The sequence below is a fragment of the Phalacrocorax carbo genome, chromosome 1 (genome assembly GCF_963921805.1).
Source record: "Phalacrocorax carbo chromosome 1, bPhaCar2.1, whole genome shotgun sequence".
In the NCBI taxonomy this organism is placed as follows: Eukaryota; Metazoa; Chordata; class Aves; order Suliformes; family Phalacrocoracidae; genus Phalacrocorax; species Phalacrocorax carbo.
In genome coordinates this window covers 16,162,480-16,180,394 of record NC_087513.1, presented here as the reverse complement: position 1 = coordinate 16,180,394, position 17,915 = coordinate 16,162,480, and the positions used below count along the sequence as shown (strand labels likewise).

Below are 17,915 nucleotides of genomic sequence, written 5' to 3'. Positions count from 1 at the left end.
AATAGAGCGGGGTAATCACTTTTTTATTATTATTTATAATTTATTATCAATGTTGTTATTTATTTTCTGGTTGTGTTTTTTTTTTCTGGAATAACTGACATTTTAATTTAAGTTTTACTGTGTTAAAGCTTATAAAACATCAGGAAGAGAAACTTCACACATATTGTAAATGTCTGATATCTTAATTATTCTGATTGTGTCAAAGGGAAGATGATAGTTATTTCGCTGCAACTGATAATACCTGATGTAAATATTCTCTTATTGTGAAACAGCAAGATAATAGATAAAGACTATTCCAGGTATAATTTGTAAAATGAGATGCTTAGAATACCAATGGTGTATTTTCCCTCATAAGGTTTTGATAAGGACTACTCTGTTCAATACAGTCTGAAAATGATGGGCAGTATTCACAGTATGTGTATGTGAGTGTGTGTGTAGTATTAAATACCGACACTGTACGTGTGACTGGGAGTTGCAGATGCTCAGAACATGCCTATTGGTGTGGTTATTGATGTTGTTTTGCTCCTTGCAGAGGAGAAGGGAAAATGACATGAAAATTTATGAAATTTCAACTGACTTTTCCAGAGTGACCTTTAGCTAGTGATGTTTGAGGCCCTGCAGAGTTCTCGGTGAAGGTTATTCCTACGTCAGGGTGCGTAGTGTCTCTCCAGTTCTTGGGAGAGGTTAGTCTCATCACCAGCAACATGATGGTCCTTGTGCTTGGCTGTTTTCAGTAGAGCATTTATGAATGCAGCCCCAACCGATGGAGATATGGGCTGTTCCATGAACAAGAAATACTGGAATTGACTTAGAAGTCTTTTCCTTCTTCCATTTATTCCCTGTCATTGCTTTGGAGCCTCTGTCACTGTGAAGGATTGCCTAAAACACAGCTTATTAGTTGTGTCAAGCTAAGGCGTCCCCTGGGTATTTCTGCACAGCTCATGTAATTCTAGAATTGAATGACTGTGTATTCACCTGTAATGTTTGAAGACTGCTGCCAAAGCTTGAATGTAGTTAATTGCAGTCAATATTTTTGAATGGCTTACTAATAGTGATTTCGTACTGAGGTGTCATTCCTAAACTTTGCTCATTTTTACTAGAACAGGAACACTGCACATAAAATTCCCAAATGACTTGTTAAATTGTAAACTGAATTATGGTGCTTACAAAGACTTGGTTGTATGTGTTACCCTCTCTAAATTGTCATGCCACGTAACTACATACTCATAGTTCATTCTTTATCAATTAAATATAGCACTGTAAAGCTGTTAATTAAGATTTGTAATCTTTGCTTCCAGTGAGCTAAACGTGGCTGCTGTTGACCCAGACCTGAGTTTAGCTGTGGCAAAAAATGTGGCAAAGACCATTCAGCTCTATGGCGTAAAGTCTGAGCAGCTTGTAAGTAATTTTAAATTTCTGAAAACTTACATTTTTCTGTGTACAATGTTCTGGTTTTTGTAGATTTACGACATAACGGTAAAGCAATCTAGCTAGACAAAACCTTTGAATTGGCTTTCCATTCTATTTGGAAATATTTTCAATTAAATTTTGCCTGCAGATAAACACAGTCTATTGATAGGAGAAAATGTGTCTGTATAACTCCAAATTGAATTTGCCATATTCATTAAAAAAAATCAGAATGGTAGTTGTCATTAAGTAAAATTAAGACAATTTAATTTAGTTTAATATTTACCAACATTTGATATTCCATCAGTTATATGATGCATCGTCTTTATGGTATTAAAATCTGGGCTATTCAAATATATTTGTTCACTATTTGCAACAAAATTTGGGCATTTTCCCCATATATTTATTATTTGCCATATATTTAACTGACCCTTGATTTGTTTGCATTTGTCAAATCCTTCCAGTCATTTGCCATGCACTGTTATCTAGTGTAAGCTGAATAGAGAAAGGGTCCCCAAAGCCTTATCCTTTGGGTAAGGATCCCCTAAAAGCCAATGGATAGTACTGTGAATGTCATTATCATATGAAGAAATAATTTTTACGATCAACAATTTTCTTGTGAAGTCCATTGCCAAAATTTTAGTGTTTTTATTATGAATAGATGAAAATTAATTATTGCAATATGAAGACCCACAAGAAATGACTAACTGCTTGCATTCGTAAACAAGATTTTTACTTAAACAACATTAATTCTGAAAGCAAACTCAGATTCTGGTGACATTCATTTACTATATGGATAATTTAACGAGAGATACTTAAAATTTTTTGTAACAATAGGCTACAAAACATTGCAGCAATTAAGTTAGTGTGGATTCTGTTTACCTTTTACACACCTGCTGTCCCTGAAGAGCTTTAAAAAAATTTAAATTCAATAACATATACTGTGTTTACCATCTCTGCTGGATGAATTGTATTGGAAGTTTGCGAACTAGTGTATGGAAGAGGAGCGTAGGTGAAGCAGTCATGAAGGCCATAAAGAATATTTAAAATTTTAAAATAAAAATATGTATTTACATTATTTTGCTGTATATTTAGAGCATAGTGCTTAAGTTGTATCTTCCTTTAAAGACACCAAATCACGGCTTTCAGAGTGAAATTTGCTTATGAATGAAATCAGGATTTTTAGTAGATCGCAAGAGTCGTCATGAGTAAAAAATATTACACTTGTGTCTCTGTTTATCATGGAGTGTAGTGTCAAATAGTTGCATTCAGCTGGACAAAAAAGATATATCAGCTGTAACTGTGAAAGCACCAGGGTCTGTTGTGCTCTGGCTAGCGGCATATTCGCAAGTGTACATCGTTTTGTGATCAACCAGCTGGCAAATTCTTAAGAAACCCTGAAAAAAGGATATGTAGAAATAAGCTTTCATGTATATGATTTGTGGCTTTGTATTAGCTGACCTTAAACCAAAAGAATGTAGGAGTAAAGAGGGATTCTGAGCCCTTGAACTTCTTGAATTTGACAACTCAAAATAAAACCTGAAGCTTTGAAAAACTAAGTGACAGGATTAGACAAACTGGCAGAATGAACATGAATGTCCTTCAAGAGTATACCTGCAAATCGTAAAACAATATCAACTATGTGTTGCACAGCTACATTTTTTCACTTGGTTTTCTCTCCTTGCTCATATGCATGGTATAAAATTAAAAACTGGAAGGGATCGGCACAGTTGCCAAGGCATAGGTGTACGGTGCCATCTTTAAAATGCTAAAATATCATGCCTAGCCTCCAGCTGCCTCTGCAGAAGGGCATGGCTCTCCCATTTGTCCTGTGCCATGCTTGCCAGCCCTGTGGATATAACCTAGATATCTTAACTTTTTTTTGTACCTATTTTTGGGCAGACAGATTGAGCCTGAAATGTGTACCTTGTGTAGAACAGGAGCTATGTCAGACAGCACTGTTTCATTATGTTTTAGTGGTGTAGCCAAGAATGCAAGTTCCATTCAGTTTTGCAATTCAGTCTCCAACGGTAGCTTTCAAAAGCTGAGAAGGGTGACCATGTAACATTTCCGCTCAGATGCTTCATTTCTGATAGCTATAGTAGAGCAGTGCTAAAGATGGAAATCTAATTTCCTGGAGGAATTCACAATTGAGTTATCTTCCAAATTAAAACTTAAACAAAAGAATATCAGAATTCCCAGTGAAGGAAGACTGGGGGGGCATGTGTGTTTAAGAGTCATTACAATTTTTTTAAATGTTATTGTAATATTGCAGGTAGATTTGAATGGTGAAGAACTGAAATGCGCAGACCTAAAAATGTTGAGACATTCTGATGTCAGGGGTTTTATTTATTCACTTTCACAAAAAAAGGAATTACAATTCACTAAGATTTCATCACTGTTTCTCGAGTTAGCTTTAGATAGGACAAATAACAAGAAAAATGTTATTCAAGACTCAATGATTTTACCTTTGAGTAAAAGCAGCATCTAGCAATCTGTACATATAGAACTAAAGCAAAAACAAGTAAGAAAAAAATAGCCTTTTCATATGAATCCAAAACATGTGTTTGTTACCTGTGACTTCGTACACTGCTGGCTTTTGGTTTTCAGCTTTCCCCTCACTGAGAACTAGCTGTTGCCGTGCCTGAGACCTATTCTTGTATTAACCAGTTCAAATTATTTCAGAGAAGATATAAATAACCCTCTGTGAGCAGTAGGTAGGTATATTCTGCTGTTGGGTGAATCTTTAGCTAACCTCTTGCTGATGCTAGATGTGGTTGGTGTATGCCATGAAGCGTTCAGAATTATTGTCCTAATTTCACTCAGTGTAATTGCAGATGTTCCTACTATACAGAATTTGAAGGGATAATTATACATTGCACCAAATTTTAAAAAATATTTCTGATAATTTAAGAGTATTACCTTTCAACTTCACCACCCATCCTGTGCTTTATTAGGTGATGCTGAGGAAGGGTGCTTGTTATATTTCCTCTGTGCCTTTATCATTTTGTCTCTTCTTATTCACATTTTCCCTAAATCAGGCAGCTCAAATGTCTTCATAATGATTACAGACACCACAAGATTTCCATTTAGTCACCATTTCTACACCCTTCTCATTCCAGATTGGAAGAGAGATTAACAAATCTGATCAGTGTCTTTTGGATAAGAGCACAATTTTTCTTTTCTGCTTTTGCACATTGTAATACATTGCTTACTTTTTAACATAATGGCTGCTTACTGAGCCAGATTTTATTCGCTAGCCACTTTTCATACAAGTGAAGTAGCCCAGATAAAAAAAAACCACTAACATTTCTCCTTGATTTAAGAGATTTCTAGAGGGGTCATCCATTCCCATTTGCAAATACCTTAAGTTACCTGTCTTGATCGACACATATAGCATGTTGTGCTCTTGTTTAACTGGCCACGTAATGAATATTAACTCTTTCATCAAATGCGGACAATAACTACAGTGGGGAGAAGAGATTAATGAGAAACCAGTAAATTACATTTCCTGAAAACAAATAAAAAGTTGAGTAATTTGGGGTTTTTCTGAGAATCAGTGCTGCGTAACAGAAGATAGGAGCTCAAAAATCTGCCTCCTAGAGAAATTTTTACCCATGTGCATAACTGACAGCTGAGAAGAGATGTAAAAGAGAGCTTATATCTCACCAACATCTTCATTAGATGCCTTTGGTGTGGCAGCAGTAATTGCATGGCAGGATCCTCTAGGGCAGTGGTCTCTAAACTTTTTTCATCATGCATCCCTAGCAGTAAAAAATTTCTGAGCATGCACCCCCATTATATGTATAGCACCCCCATTTTATATATATTTGTTTATTTATAAATTATATACATGTACTACTGAAGTTCTGATATTTTCTTCCTGCACTCCAATGGACTGTCTTGCATAACCCCTGTGGTGCACACCCCACTTTGAAGACCACTGCTCAAGGGTAGTACTCTGCAGTAATCTTCCATAATAAAAAGTGAATAGATTTTGGCTGTCCATTTTTTGAAAAGATGCCTGGTTGATTACAGAAGTCTTTTAAATTCATGTTTGATTTTGTTCATATGCTGCTTTAAATCAGGTTTCTCATTTATGTATATAATAATGAAAGTGATACTCACCTGTTCATTGGAAGTGAGACAAAACTGTATTTCCCCAGCTGATTACTTGTAATTTTATAATTTAGTAAGCTGAATTTTAAATGTACTTGAAATGTTGTGATTTCTCTCATAATTAAAAATCTCGTTGCAACTTTGCAATCACTATGTTTTGGTTTGCCAGAAAAATAAATTGCAAGATCCATGTCCTCCTACAGATTGAAGATGGAAGAGCCCTATTTGGTGATCTAATCTATTCCCTTCCCAGCATAGGACTATTTCAAACAATATTTATCATTGGGGTTTTTGTTGTGTTCTTTCTGCTTTTAGAGTGATGATTTCAGTTACCTCATATATTGTGAGTAGAAATCTAAGTACTGTATGTTCTCTTACTTTTGTGCTATTTCTGTTCAGCTTGGCATGTGGGTGGACTGAAATACACTAACACACCCACCAAGTGCACATAGATGAAATGTGTTGTGCTGTGAACATGAAAATGCAGTTGTTTAGAGGAGATGCGATTCTCTTACTTTTTGAACCTGGAGACCTCTAGTAGTTTCCTCCCTAGAGTTACAGTCAACCTGTCAGACTCTCTTTATTAATTGCAATCAGAGTCCCACAGCAGTCCTTCCCGTCTTGTCTTGTGGAGGCTGTGTGTTGCTGCCTCCTCCCATCGTAAAGCATCACTGTGAGAGACAAAGTGGCCTGGTATCTTTTGGCCAATAAACAAGCAAAGAGTAATTTGCAGAGGCAGGATTGTAAAAATCAGGTTGCCCACTTGCTTTTTAGAGTGTGTGTGTGTGGGGGTGATTATGCTGGCAACTTCTGGTGGATCAAACTATCTTAAAAAACATTTTTATATGCAGAAATATAATGGTATGCTTACATGATTTAGGCAAATGCAAACTCACTCTGCTGTGCTTCCAGATGGCAGGGCACATTTTAGCTCTGGTCCAAGCCAGGGTGACCAGCTCAGCCTTGGCACCTTGCTGAGCGCAACACTTATTCAGCCTGGAGCACAAGCAGAGCAAGTTCATGTTTGCTTGAAGTACAGGCAAAGCAAGAATCTGCATGGCCATACTACACTAGGCAGATTTATCCTAAGGTTAGGGTAGATGAGGCTAAAATCAGTGGGAGCTGTGATTGCCTAGAATTGGAGAGGTTCCTAAATATGGAATATTGTATTTTATGGAGTAATATGTTTCAGAAGAGTTTGTCTAAAAAAAGGGATCTTTCCAACAGACAAGAGGCTGCAGGCACATGATATAATGGAGATCTTTCCCACTGTCAGACTTGTAAGTAATCATAAAGAGGAAGCACTCGGAAGATGGAGAAGGAGAGTGGGTGTAATGAGGGAGGAAGGAAATAGAGAATTTGAATCGTTTTTTTATTCCCTTAACTAAATGTGGTTGAACTTGTGTCATACATCTTAGAAAAGTTGATGAATGAGGTGGAGGCCCAAGATACAGGCTGTGGGCAATGCTCTGGGAGAGCTGCTAATCTATCCTTTGCCCACAGCTTGTGATAGAGACTTGGCTTCTTACCAGGATTTTACCCTGGGTGATGGTTGTGGAATTTTCTGATTATCAGGTTTGACTAGTATAAGCCACTTGGAAATTTTTAAGCACTGTCCTTCCTGGCATTTTGAAGAATTCTGCCCTGACCTTCTTAAGAAAACATAAGGTGGCACTTGTGTATTTTATATATTTCAAAGTTAAAATGCTAAAGTAATAGAAGTGAATTTTGAGAGTAAAGATTAAAGAGAAGGTATAAATGCCTCAAAAATTAGAGTCCCCACACCACAGTTCAAATAGTTGTCCCATATCCTCAAAGGGCAGGGCTTTGATTCACATATTGAAGACCTTTGGTACCGGACATGCCAAAAGGCAACATGAGAGAGAACTTGCTATTCTGATCCCGAAAGCAATGGACCACAGTACAGTTGGGACACAAAGAAATTTGTATGGATTTTCTCTGGTGAATGAGGTTTTCAGATTCTGGTTGTTCTGAGGGAAAAGTCAGCATCAGCTGATATCTGTGATAGAGAGTAGGCAGCCTCTTTCTCGCTGTCCTGGATCTCAATAGTATATTGAGATTTGTTTATATTTACTTAAGTAAATATCTGAGTTATGTAATGTTATACATGGTTTTAGAATGTGCACCAGTCACAGAGTACTAGAGCAGTAATATGAGTAGCAATATGCGGGTACTCAGCCAAGTACAGAAAGGTTCTTGGGGAGTAACTGGGATGCTTTGATTTAGCCTGATATTGGTTTTCAATGCAATGCTGAAACTGGATTTCAGATGTTGTAAATCAGTTTTTAATATTTAATTGGATTAACGTTTAAATGTAAAGTGACTCTGACATAAAAAATTCTATTATTAAAACGAATATACATTCTTTCTAAACTTTATTTGTTCTGAGGGTTTACTGTGATCTACTTTTCAATTAACAGGTACTAAATAATATAACTGGGACTGTGTCATTGTAAAGTATTGTTATCTGTCATAATAATGAGTGACATATACTTGATGACAGATGTTTTTAGTGCATTATTGTTGGAAGAAAGTAAATACCAAAAAAGAGCGTAAGAAGTAGAAAAACATAACAATTCGTTGTTGTTTAAACCCCTCCTTCCGAGTCAAATGCTGATATATCCTGATAGCTCACAGCTTGTCCCCAAATGGTCTGGATTTGCTTTTGAAACAGTGTATGGGTGTGGAAGGAAAAACATATAACTGTCCTCAGAACAGTAAATATAAGTAAGTAAATGAGCTTGGTCTCATCTGTTTGAAGGCAAATTTGTATCATCCAGGCTTGTTCTGATTAATGTTGGCCTCACTTCAAGGATCAGTAAAATGTGTCTATTTTTGCTGCAGAAAGGCTGTGGATTAAATTGCTCCACACTGTCACCCTGATGTTTATGTTAATGTCTGCCTCTCACAGTTGAGAGTACATGGTCTGTAAAGGTTTATGACTGACACTCAGGACTTCATTTGCCATCCTAGCTGTGAACTCTCTCAGTCTCCAACATGGGATGTAACAGTAACGTCTAACTAGTCAGCGAAAGGTGCCTGGGAACATTCCTGGGCACCGTGGCCAGCCGGCACAGGACAGCCTGCCTCACGGCTGGTAAGGGCTCCTCTTCCCCAAAGCATGTGGCTGCCTGCCAGCACGCTTTTGGGGATAGTGCCTGCAATATTGCCTTTCCTCAGCCAAGGCTAGAGATTATTCGGGAGAGTAGTTGTTGGCCCAGGCCAAAAACTTGCTAATGAATGCCCTAACAGTTTAGCGGTACAGATGATCATGCGCCAGATCCAGGAACCTTTCCTGGCACTGTTTAATTTACTGCTATGGGTGTAGCCAATATGTGAATGAGACTGAATGACAGCGACATGCAAAATCTGTTCAACAGGAAGCTTAAAATGCTGACAGATTGGGTAATTTTTTTCTTGCATCTGGAATTCATACTTACTTTCTTCTGATGTAAATAAATCTTTAAGGCAAAAGTTAGGAGATGCTGATTTCTTCTATATTTTGGTCTTCAGATTTTCTTAGATTGCCAGAACTTCAAAAGATATGCTTTCCTAAACATGTTATTCTCTCTGTAATGCTTGTCAGCCTTATTTGACTTATTTTCAAATAGCATTTGGTGTTTCTACCAGAGTTTTAGTCCTTGAAAAGAGCACACTTGTCTGTGGCATTGTGGCTAGTTGGCAACTCCAAATACTGCTGGAAGGGTGCAAGAAAACTCTTGGATATTAACTCTTTTCAGGAGTTCAACACTTTCTTCAGGTAGCCAGACATTTCTAGGAGCCAGCTCAGATGACATCTTTTTGCATGCCAGTGCAACCAGTCCCTTCTGTAATTTAATATTCTATTTTTAGTCAATATAATGGATGGAGATAGAGGCTGAGGAGCACCTATCTATCATGTTCAGATATTTTTAGAGCACTGATCTTTGTAATGCTGATCAGCAGCAAATGCATTACGTAAGATTAGCATCAAAATATATATAATGGAAAGTCAGCTCTGCTGCAGTTGTTCTTAAATTATTTTTAGTATTGCCCACAAAACTTGTATGGCTCAGTGTATTATCCTGCCATTGTGCTCTGTCTCTACTCTATAGGAGTAGTTTTTAAAGATTAATTTCTCTTCTCTCAGGCCTTTTCAATCACACGTCTCCTTCCTGAGGCTTCAAATAAGATTGTCAGTCAGTGATACACATTACGAAGATTTTAATAAATTCCCACTTTCCACTAGGACTGAAACTGAGACAATTTATCTCTCATTGTCCTTCAATACAGTTTATATCTGAACTTGTGATTTGCAGGTGCGATATTCCAAATTCTGCTTTACTTACATCCTCAGCTACTGTGGTGTTCTTTAATGCTGCTCAGGTAGATGAATCTTTTGCAGTTACTCATAATGATCTTTTCAATTTTCCACTTTTAGTGGATAATCAGAATTAATATCTCCCTGTTAAGCATCTCTGGTCCACTAGCTAGCCATTTAGAATGGGTTCGATTAGAATTTTGTGGGAGATTTTTTGAGTTTAAAGAGGCAGACTGTGAGAAAACAGACCATATTCTTCTCACACCACTCCAGAAAATTTATTTTTGTCTTCCAAATTTTCTGAAAAATAAGCTGATCCTTTCCTTTATGTTCAAAAACTAGTTTGTAATTACTGAGGTTTAAAATAGATCTTAACTTTCTGCACATCCATCCCGTCATCATAAGTATTTGTGATATTGTGGCAGATGAGTTTTGATTTTTTTCATTACTTTTTCTTTGTGGGTTTTATGGTGCATCTGATATATGATAGTCAATAGAAAATAGTCTGCTGTTTGGTCTTGGTGATGTAGTTTTGAAAGCGTAATTATGTCACACCATGGCTTCACAGATCTTCCAGGATCTCTCCTCCTGAGATTACAATTAAACATGCTTTGATCTTGGTTTATATTCTTACTGTTTAAAACCATTCTTTAATTTATTAATGCTTCTTCTTGGTTTGTAAACCTTGTTGCAATAAAGAGAATGAGGAAAGAAAATGCTAGAATGCCAGGTGGAATAGAAAAACAACAATTAATTCAGCTTAAACTCTGAGCTGAGAGGAATTTTTATAATGTCTTTTGTAGAAGAAGTAGTGTCTGTCATGCCTGATCAGGGGAATGAAGATTTAAATAAGCTGTTTTCAGTGGGTTATTTGGATGATAAGCAATGTGAATGGCGTATTTTTGTCCTTTTGTACTAAAAGGCTAAGTGTATTATAACTGATCCAGAGACTATATGGGAATGTTTTGGCTCAATCAGTGAAACTGTGAAGAAAAGGAGAAATGCAAAGGAAGATGGGATTTAAAAGTAAAATATTGCAATGATAAAACAGTTGGACAAGAAGGATGGGTTCTTAGTTTTCTCTGAGTGATCATGGAGATAGGGATTTTTTTCTGAACCTTTCAGTCTATACTTAGTGGTTGACTAGGAAAAGGCAGAGAGGGGCTGGACTAAACAAACTGTCAGTTGATTGTGCCCCTCCCTGCCTAGTGTCAAGGAAAAATATCTGCAACGTGTGGCAAGAAAGAAAGAAGTTGATCTAGGGGGCCTATAATTGTGGTTTCTTCTTAGGGAAATGAAAAAAAATTAAGACCTCATTTATGGAGAAAAGCATTTGTTGGGCGGGTTTTAGACATATGTATTCCTAAGGAGAAAGGTATCTTATACCAACCAAAACCATTGTTTTGCTCATTTAATTTATCCAAGTTCCCCACATGGAATATGCTATAGTAGCAAGAAAACGGATGTAAGCTGCATCTCTGTTAGGATGTTTGGGGTATCTGTGTTGTTGTTTTCTTGTCCACCCATCCTCTTATCTGATATAGCTAAATTTAACTAGCTGAATAATTCTATGAAGTAGGGGAGAAGAGGGTGGAGAGGGAGAGAGAAAAGATTTCCTGGAATCAGATTCTTCCATTGAAGGGAAAATACTGTTTGTGTACTGGAATTTTGGCACTAGATTTAAACTCCAGCAAATTTATGAGGCCTGTGATGATTTTGAATTGAGAAGCATGATGAATTATCATTGTAATGACATAAAATGAATTTCTGATTGCCTTTTTTATTATGTGATCTTAGAAGAATTAATCCATGTCTCATATTAGATGGTGTTATATTGAATTGTGAACTTTCATTTGTGGGTGAATCACTATTCAGGACATATTCCAACAATGAGATTTGTCTGACAGTTCCAGGGAAACTTATCTAGTCCTCCTGTCTAAATGTCAAATATTGTGAACTTCAGATGGAAGTATGAAATATAATAAGCTCACAAATCGTCAAGAACAGTAATGAAATGACACTTCAGGAAAGGTTTTCTGTAAATAACGGGTCAGTTACAATGGTGTAGGTAATGTTAAAGATTGTATTTTCCTCACTTCTTTTTGAGATACGTGAATTAATTATATTATACCAGTACCTTGAGGACATGATGTTACTGTTATTGAAAAACTTGTATCTATGCTATTTAAATGAGAGAACCCCAAAATATGAATTCAATATTTGTCACATTAAAGGAATTCATTAATAGGTATTTAAATAGAATATGTAGGAGGCTATTACATACTAAAATAATTTCAGAATAATTACTATTTCACTGTACAGTAATAAAAGCTGAAGATGGCAGTAGGTCTAATTTAAAAATAATCAGAAGTCAGCTAAGGTTTCATAATTGTTTTTGATGGAAATATCAGAAGAGCTTTGTTAAAACAGTCATTAGGAAGCTACTTCTATTGGTCAGAGAACATTTAGGAATGTCTAGCTGATAAGTGACTTAAAAAAGCATTTAAAGTTTTGAAAATTGAATTAAAAATCTAGAGGAGAAAGTTGCATTAAAAAATAACTTCATGAAACATTTTCTTCATTCTCATGTTGTCTTTTGCTAGTTAGATCGTGACTCACATAACAAATGTGTGATTTATTTTTTTTTTTTAAGAGATACTGGCGAAACTCCAGAAAAAATCATGCAAGCATAAAAGGCTGGTTTTGAGAGTCTATGTACTTCATTTTATCTTGCTGGGAAAGTGGTTAAAAGACTTCTTTAGATCTAGCCTGTAATTTTGCTAACAGGTAGAAGAAAAGAGCAAGATTGCACAGTCCTTACAGTATTTTTGTGCAGTTAGTGCACTCTAAGTTATTTCATACCGAATTAAATTCTGTGATTTGGAAATTGATATGGTTAAATACATGTTGATATGGTAAAGGCTTTGGAATTTTGCAGTTTTGAAACAACTCTACTGAGAGGTCGACAATGTAAAGCTCATTTATAACCTTCTGCAGAGTAGAAGCGTTCTAATCTCATTTAACACTTGGACTTGATATCTGAAGAGGCAGATGGCAGTTAAATAAATTGATTATATTTTTTTATGTGTAGGTGAATATCACCCTATCATGTTGGACCAATCTCACGTTTGTTGGGGATGTATTTCTGCTCTTCACCTCTGGAGGTGCATTCTCAGTAGTAGGTTGGGACCAGCAGCTATTGGGATGACGTATAAAATATGATTAATCATTCAGTCATTAATTTGGCAAGGATGAAAATTCAGTAAACTCTTACAGTCAGAGGTATCAGGATCAACACACATTGTCCTTGAAGCCCTCCTCAGGCTTGGGCTAGCTGGATAAACCTGAGTCTGAAAAATGTCAAATACAAGGGGCATAATTTTTGGAAGCTGAGGTATGATTCTGAGTGCTTCAACTTTAGGATTCTCTGAGATTACTCAAAAGAACTGGTTTTAGGTGCTTTCTGATAGCAGAGTTGTTTTAAAGCATCTCATTACCTAAGGACCGTGAACCATTACACACTTCTGATTATTTGTACAGTGCTTTTCTTCTGGGATGATTCAAAGACTTAGAGATAAATCCTGTCTTTTCTGTCACAGAAAGACCATTTGCTGTTTTCCTTCAATTTCTTCTGCTTTTGAAAATATTAAGGAAGGAAAAAAAAAACCAACAAACCACCAAAGCAGAAATACCCCCAAGGGAACAGTTCGATGATTGCTGTTGTTCTAGCATGAATAGCATGAGCATGTTGTTCAGTCTTTTTTCCTGGTCAGGGACTTAACAATCCCATCAAATTTTTCTTCTGAAAGTAATGATTGTGTTTTCTATAAGATTTTGAATGCCTTCACCATAGAGCTCCATTTCTATATTCCTAGAATATAAAATTTTCATTTTTCTGAGGAAGCTAAAAAAAAAAATATTCTGGAAGCTACAAGAATGTCCTGAGGGTGCAATATAAATGTTTTTATATACATTTTAAGTTATTGCCTGAACTCACAGCTTATTCCTTTTTCATGTCTTGAAATATTTCTTCTTCTTTGAAAAATTAGAAGTCATTCCAAGAACATAAATTCTTATTTATTATTTATTCTTAAATTTATTTGATTCTCTTTTAAAGCAGAATATTCATTTTAATTTATCCTCATCAGTCAAGGACCTTATTTTCCCTGACACATTCATTCAAATTATGCACTTCAAACCTCTAAATTATGTCTCTTCTTTTTGCAGATTGTCCTCTAAGTAGCTAATATATTAGGTGGCATAGCTAGTGGAATTCACATTGTTATGTATTTTTCTGCTAAATGGTGTGATATTTTTACAAAAAGTGGGAAACTGATTCTAGTAAATTTCTGGTTTTTAGGTGGAAAGAGATTGTAAAAGGCTCCTTCTGCCATATGGAAAACATTAAACCTAATAGTATATCATCCCAATGATTTGTAGCTTATGGGAGAAATCCCAAGGCCAAGCTCCATTGACTCAGAAACTCTGTAAATAGATTCTGTGCTTTATATTAAGTTGTTATGATCAGGCAGGAGGCCAAGTACCAGATGGATTGATTGCTTTCTGCCAGAGGTATGGCCACATCAGCTACCTCTATTAGGAATGTATTTATTCTTGAAGATGTCAGCTTGACAATTGGAGTTCAACTTGTGCTATCAAAACACATTAGTCTCATGAACCTAGAGTTAGATCAAATGCTTTGTTGAGAGGCACTACTTTATTCTTATTTTGATTTAAGATCTTCTCCATACTCCTCTTAAATTATGATGCTGTTTTTTGCTCTTTAGAGAGTGGGTTTGCTGAGGCTGTTTTAGAGTAGAGAAATCAAATAAATTGAGTTTTTCAAAACTGTCAGTAAGGATGCACACAAGATCTTAGTTACTTAGTGTGAAGCTGAGCTTTTTCACAAAATGTTTAGTCTGTGAAGGGAATGGTAGCAAACCAGCTCACAAATCAGTGTCTCTTCTGAGCTGCCACCTGTTGAAAGAGAGAAAGTTAGTCACTTTGAAACACTGAACAAAGTACAGGAAAAGATATATCAATAATCTGAGCTTTTCTACAAGAAAAAGATAAACTCCCTTAGCATTTTTTTATAATCTGAGGGAGAACTGATGATTTGATTCACGTCCTAATCTAAATTCTACGTTCATTGCTTCATGGTGAAAACAAGAATTTAAACCCAAAGCAATCTTATCATAGCACATGTCTCAACATGTGAGATCAAATCCATGCTGTCAAATTACACGTCTGTTCTTAGGTATTAAACATAGAAAAGTGTAAAATCCAGAAGACTTAATCTAGTTATTTCCAAGACATATTTCCAAAGTGGGTCTATGCAAAGGGGTACAAATACATTTATAGGGTGAGAATTCATCGGACATGACTTCAGGCAGTATAGCTATCTCTATGTATCTGTGCTACTTCTTAGGATTCTCTTTAGAGTTAGTAGAGGTGCATACAGGGCACATTTACTTTCTCCCTAAAGCAGGATCTCTAAGATGGGCTAGATGAATTACTCAATAGAAGTGCTTATTTCTCTACTTTGTGGTTTCCTGCATGTGGTCAAGTGAATAATTCCTGAAATTTTCTGCACTGGGCAGTAACTTAATAACCTAATACAAGGCATCTGCAATCTCTGCAGGTGAAGCAGTGTAACCATGTTGGTGTACCAAAGGATACAAACTAAAAGAAACTATTTTCCAGAAGGACTTCTGAATTTGGTGAGAGCACAGTGCTGGTCATGGCTTACAGTTTCTCAAGCAAGTCAGATGGCCTTCAGTCAGTTTGTTCCTCTTCGTGACACATTTTTTGTGTATCAGCTTCTACAAGTGTCCTTTTTGGTTCAATAAACTACCCTATCTACTACTAAGTCCTCAGATTCTGTTGAATTAGATTAAAAAAAAAAAAGTCTTCTAAGAAGCTTCCTCCAGCTAGTTGGCTACTGGATTGAACCTGCAAATTTCAACCTCCTACCTTAGAGAATGTTCTCATATATGTGTCAGAAACTCAGTACCTCCAGTGTTTCTCAGTTTAACAGCTGCCCTTTGAGTTTTCTTGAAATGCTGTGTGGGACAGAAGCTTACGTTCACATTCTTGAGGGTGCCACAAGACACAGCCCTTGTCCTAGTTCCTGGATGCTTGATACAAAAATCCTGGCTAATACTGGCTCCCACCTGGCTGGTGGGAGACTTCTTTGCCTCACTCCTCTCTTCCTCACTAACATCTCATGTTGCCAGTGTGCTGGTAGCTCAAGTTGGCAAAGGGAGCTCATACTGATGTGTTACTCATTGTAGAGTTGCTGCTTGCTGGGGAATGGGGTGCTTGTGCTTTGCTAGTGCCCATGAAATTGCTGTAAATAGTAGACAGGCTTTGAGGTAAAAGCAGAAAGTTTACCCAACTAAAGTGAAGAGCATAAGAAATCAATAGCTATACTTAGATACAGAAAAGTGGAACAGTTACAGTCCTTGTTATTACTGTTCATTCAGGTCTGGCTTCAACATGGTTTCTTTTCCTCTGTTTTCTTTTCAGCTAGCAGGCTCAAGCCAGACTGACTCCCAGGGTGACTGATGGTTCCCTGGAGACGGGATCTGGTCCTTCAGCTACGCTTTGTCTTTCGGTTGTTTCTTTCCCAAAATAGATTCTGATTTGGGATGAAGTCAGCCCTTCTGTCCTCCCTGTTTCTGCTTAGCATGAATTCACAAATTCATCCTCCTGGCCTTCTGCACTTCTGGATAAATCAAACTGATTAAAAAGGCATCGGATTTTGTCTCCAGTGCCCTCATCAAAAAGAAGGCCCTTGGACTGTGTCTTTCAGCTGAGTGGATGTGGCTAGGCTTCACACTCTTTTGACTTAATCTATTTACACAGTGCAGTCCCCAGTGGGCAGATAATAGAGGAAGAGTTACATTACCACTGGGCTTAAATGCATAAGCTGTGTCCAGCACAGAACTTCAGAAGTACTTGCTATATAAATGAGAGTGATGATGTGAATCATTGATAAAACCTGGTATGATGGAAAATAAATTGAGGTATGATTTGTGCCTAAAGTAAATGGTTTGTTGGAACAGGGGAGACACAATGATGGCATTTTCCTACCTGGATGGATGATTGTACAATGGATATTAGAGGTGTCAAGAATCCAGTCTGAGTCACTGGAATATTTGAATGATTATAAACTACCTGAAATCCAGATATGTGTCAGTGACAAAGTGTATGTACGTGAACCATGTGGGATAGAGTCAGTGCAGAACCTTCTTGCCTCAAGGCAAGGTCATAGAAATTATTGTGGTGACAGCAAGAGATGGGAATGACCACCAGAGACTTATGCTGTAGATGGTAGAACACAGCTACCCATGTAGGTGCCAGGTGTTCCCATGGCACACCTTCAGGAGAAGCTGATCTAGGGAGCCCTGGGCTGCCTAGTTCCTACCGCTAGTTAGAAGAGTCAAGTTTTCCAAGCCTTTTTGTTTTTGACCAGTGATTTTATTTTAAGATACACAACAGATCAACACATCTAGCTGTCAAAATTCAAATTGATTAATTTAAGGGAATTTAATATGGTAAACAATTTTAGAAAGATTGGTTGCTTTTAAAGCATTTTTAGACTTTGCCTGTGAAACTGTCGTGAACTATTTCTGACTGCAAGAGTTGCTTGTTGTTGCAGAAGGGTTATGTTTGTACCTGTTACTGGTTTTACTTATCAGTTAAGCTTTTTCACCAGCAGAAGAGACACAGTCTAGTAACTTCTTAATGTCTAAGAAAAAGAAAGTGTGAAGCCTTTACAATAGATTCTGAGGAACTGAAATTTAAGTGACTAGGATGTAAAATTTTACTGTCTTAGTAGCGTCTTGTATGTTTAATAGTTGTAAATGTGCAAAAAAACCCCAAATAAAGTCTGTACAGTGCTTAAAAAAGCTGTGAAAAAAGTTTTTTGGTGTCTGGGAGGGTGGTCAGCTGGGTGGGCAGGGTGTTTCTGTGCACAGCTGTTTTGTTATTCATCTGTGAAGCTGTTGACAGGAGAAGCAGAATTCTTGAAACCAGTCAAGTCTGTCAAATAGAAATATCAGGA

At 36.8% G+C, this 17,915-nt stretch overlaps 1 protein-coding gene across 1 annotated transcript in view; it reads left to right on the top strand.

Moving 5' to 3' along the window:
• Positions 1-17,915, top strand: part of COG5 (component of oligomeric golgi complex 5) — a 203,215-nt gene that overhangs the window by 155,975 nt on the left and 29,325 nt on the right. The window contains exon 14 of the mRNA XM_064444939.1: positions 1,299-1,398. Coding sequence (XP_064301009.1) covers positions 1,299-1,398 — 100 coding nt within the window. The remainder of the gene's footprint in view (positions 1-1,298; positions 1,399-17,915) is intronic.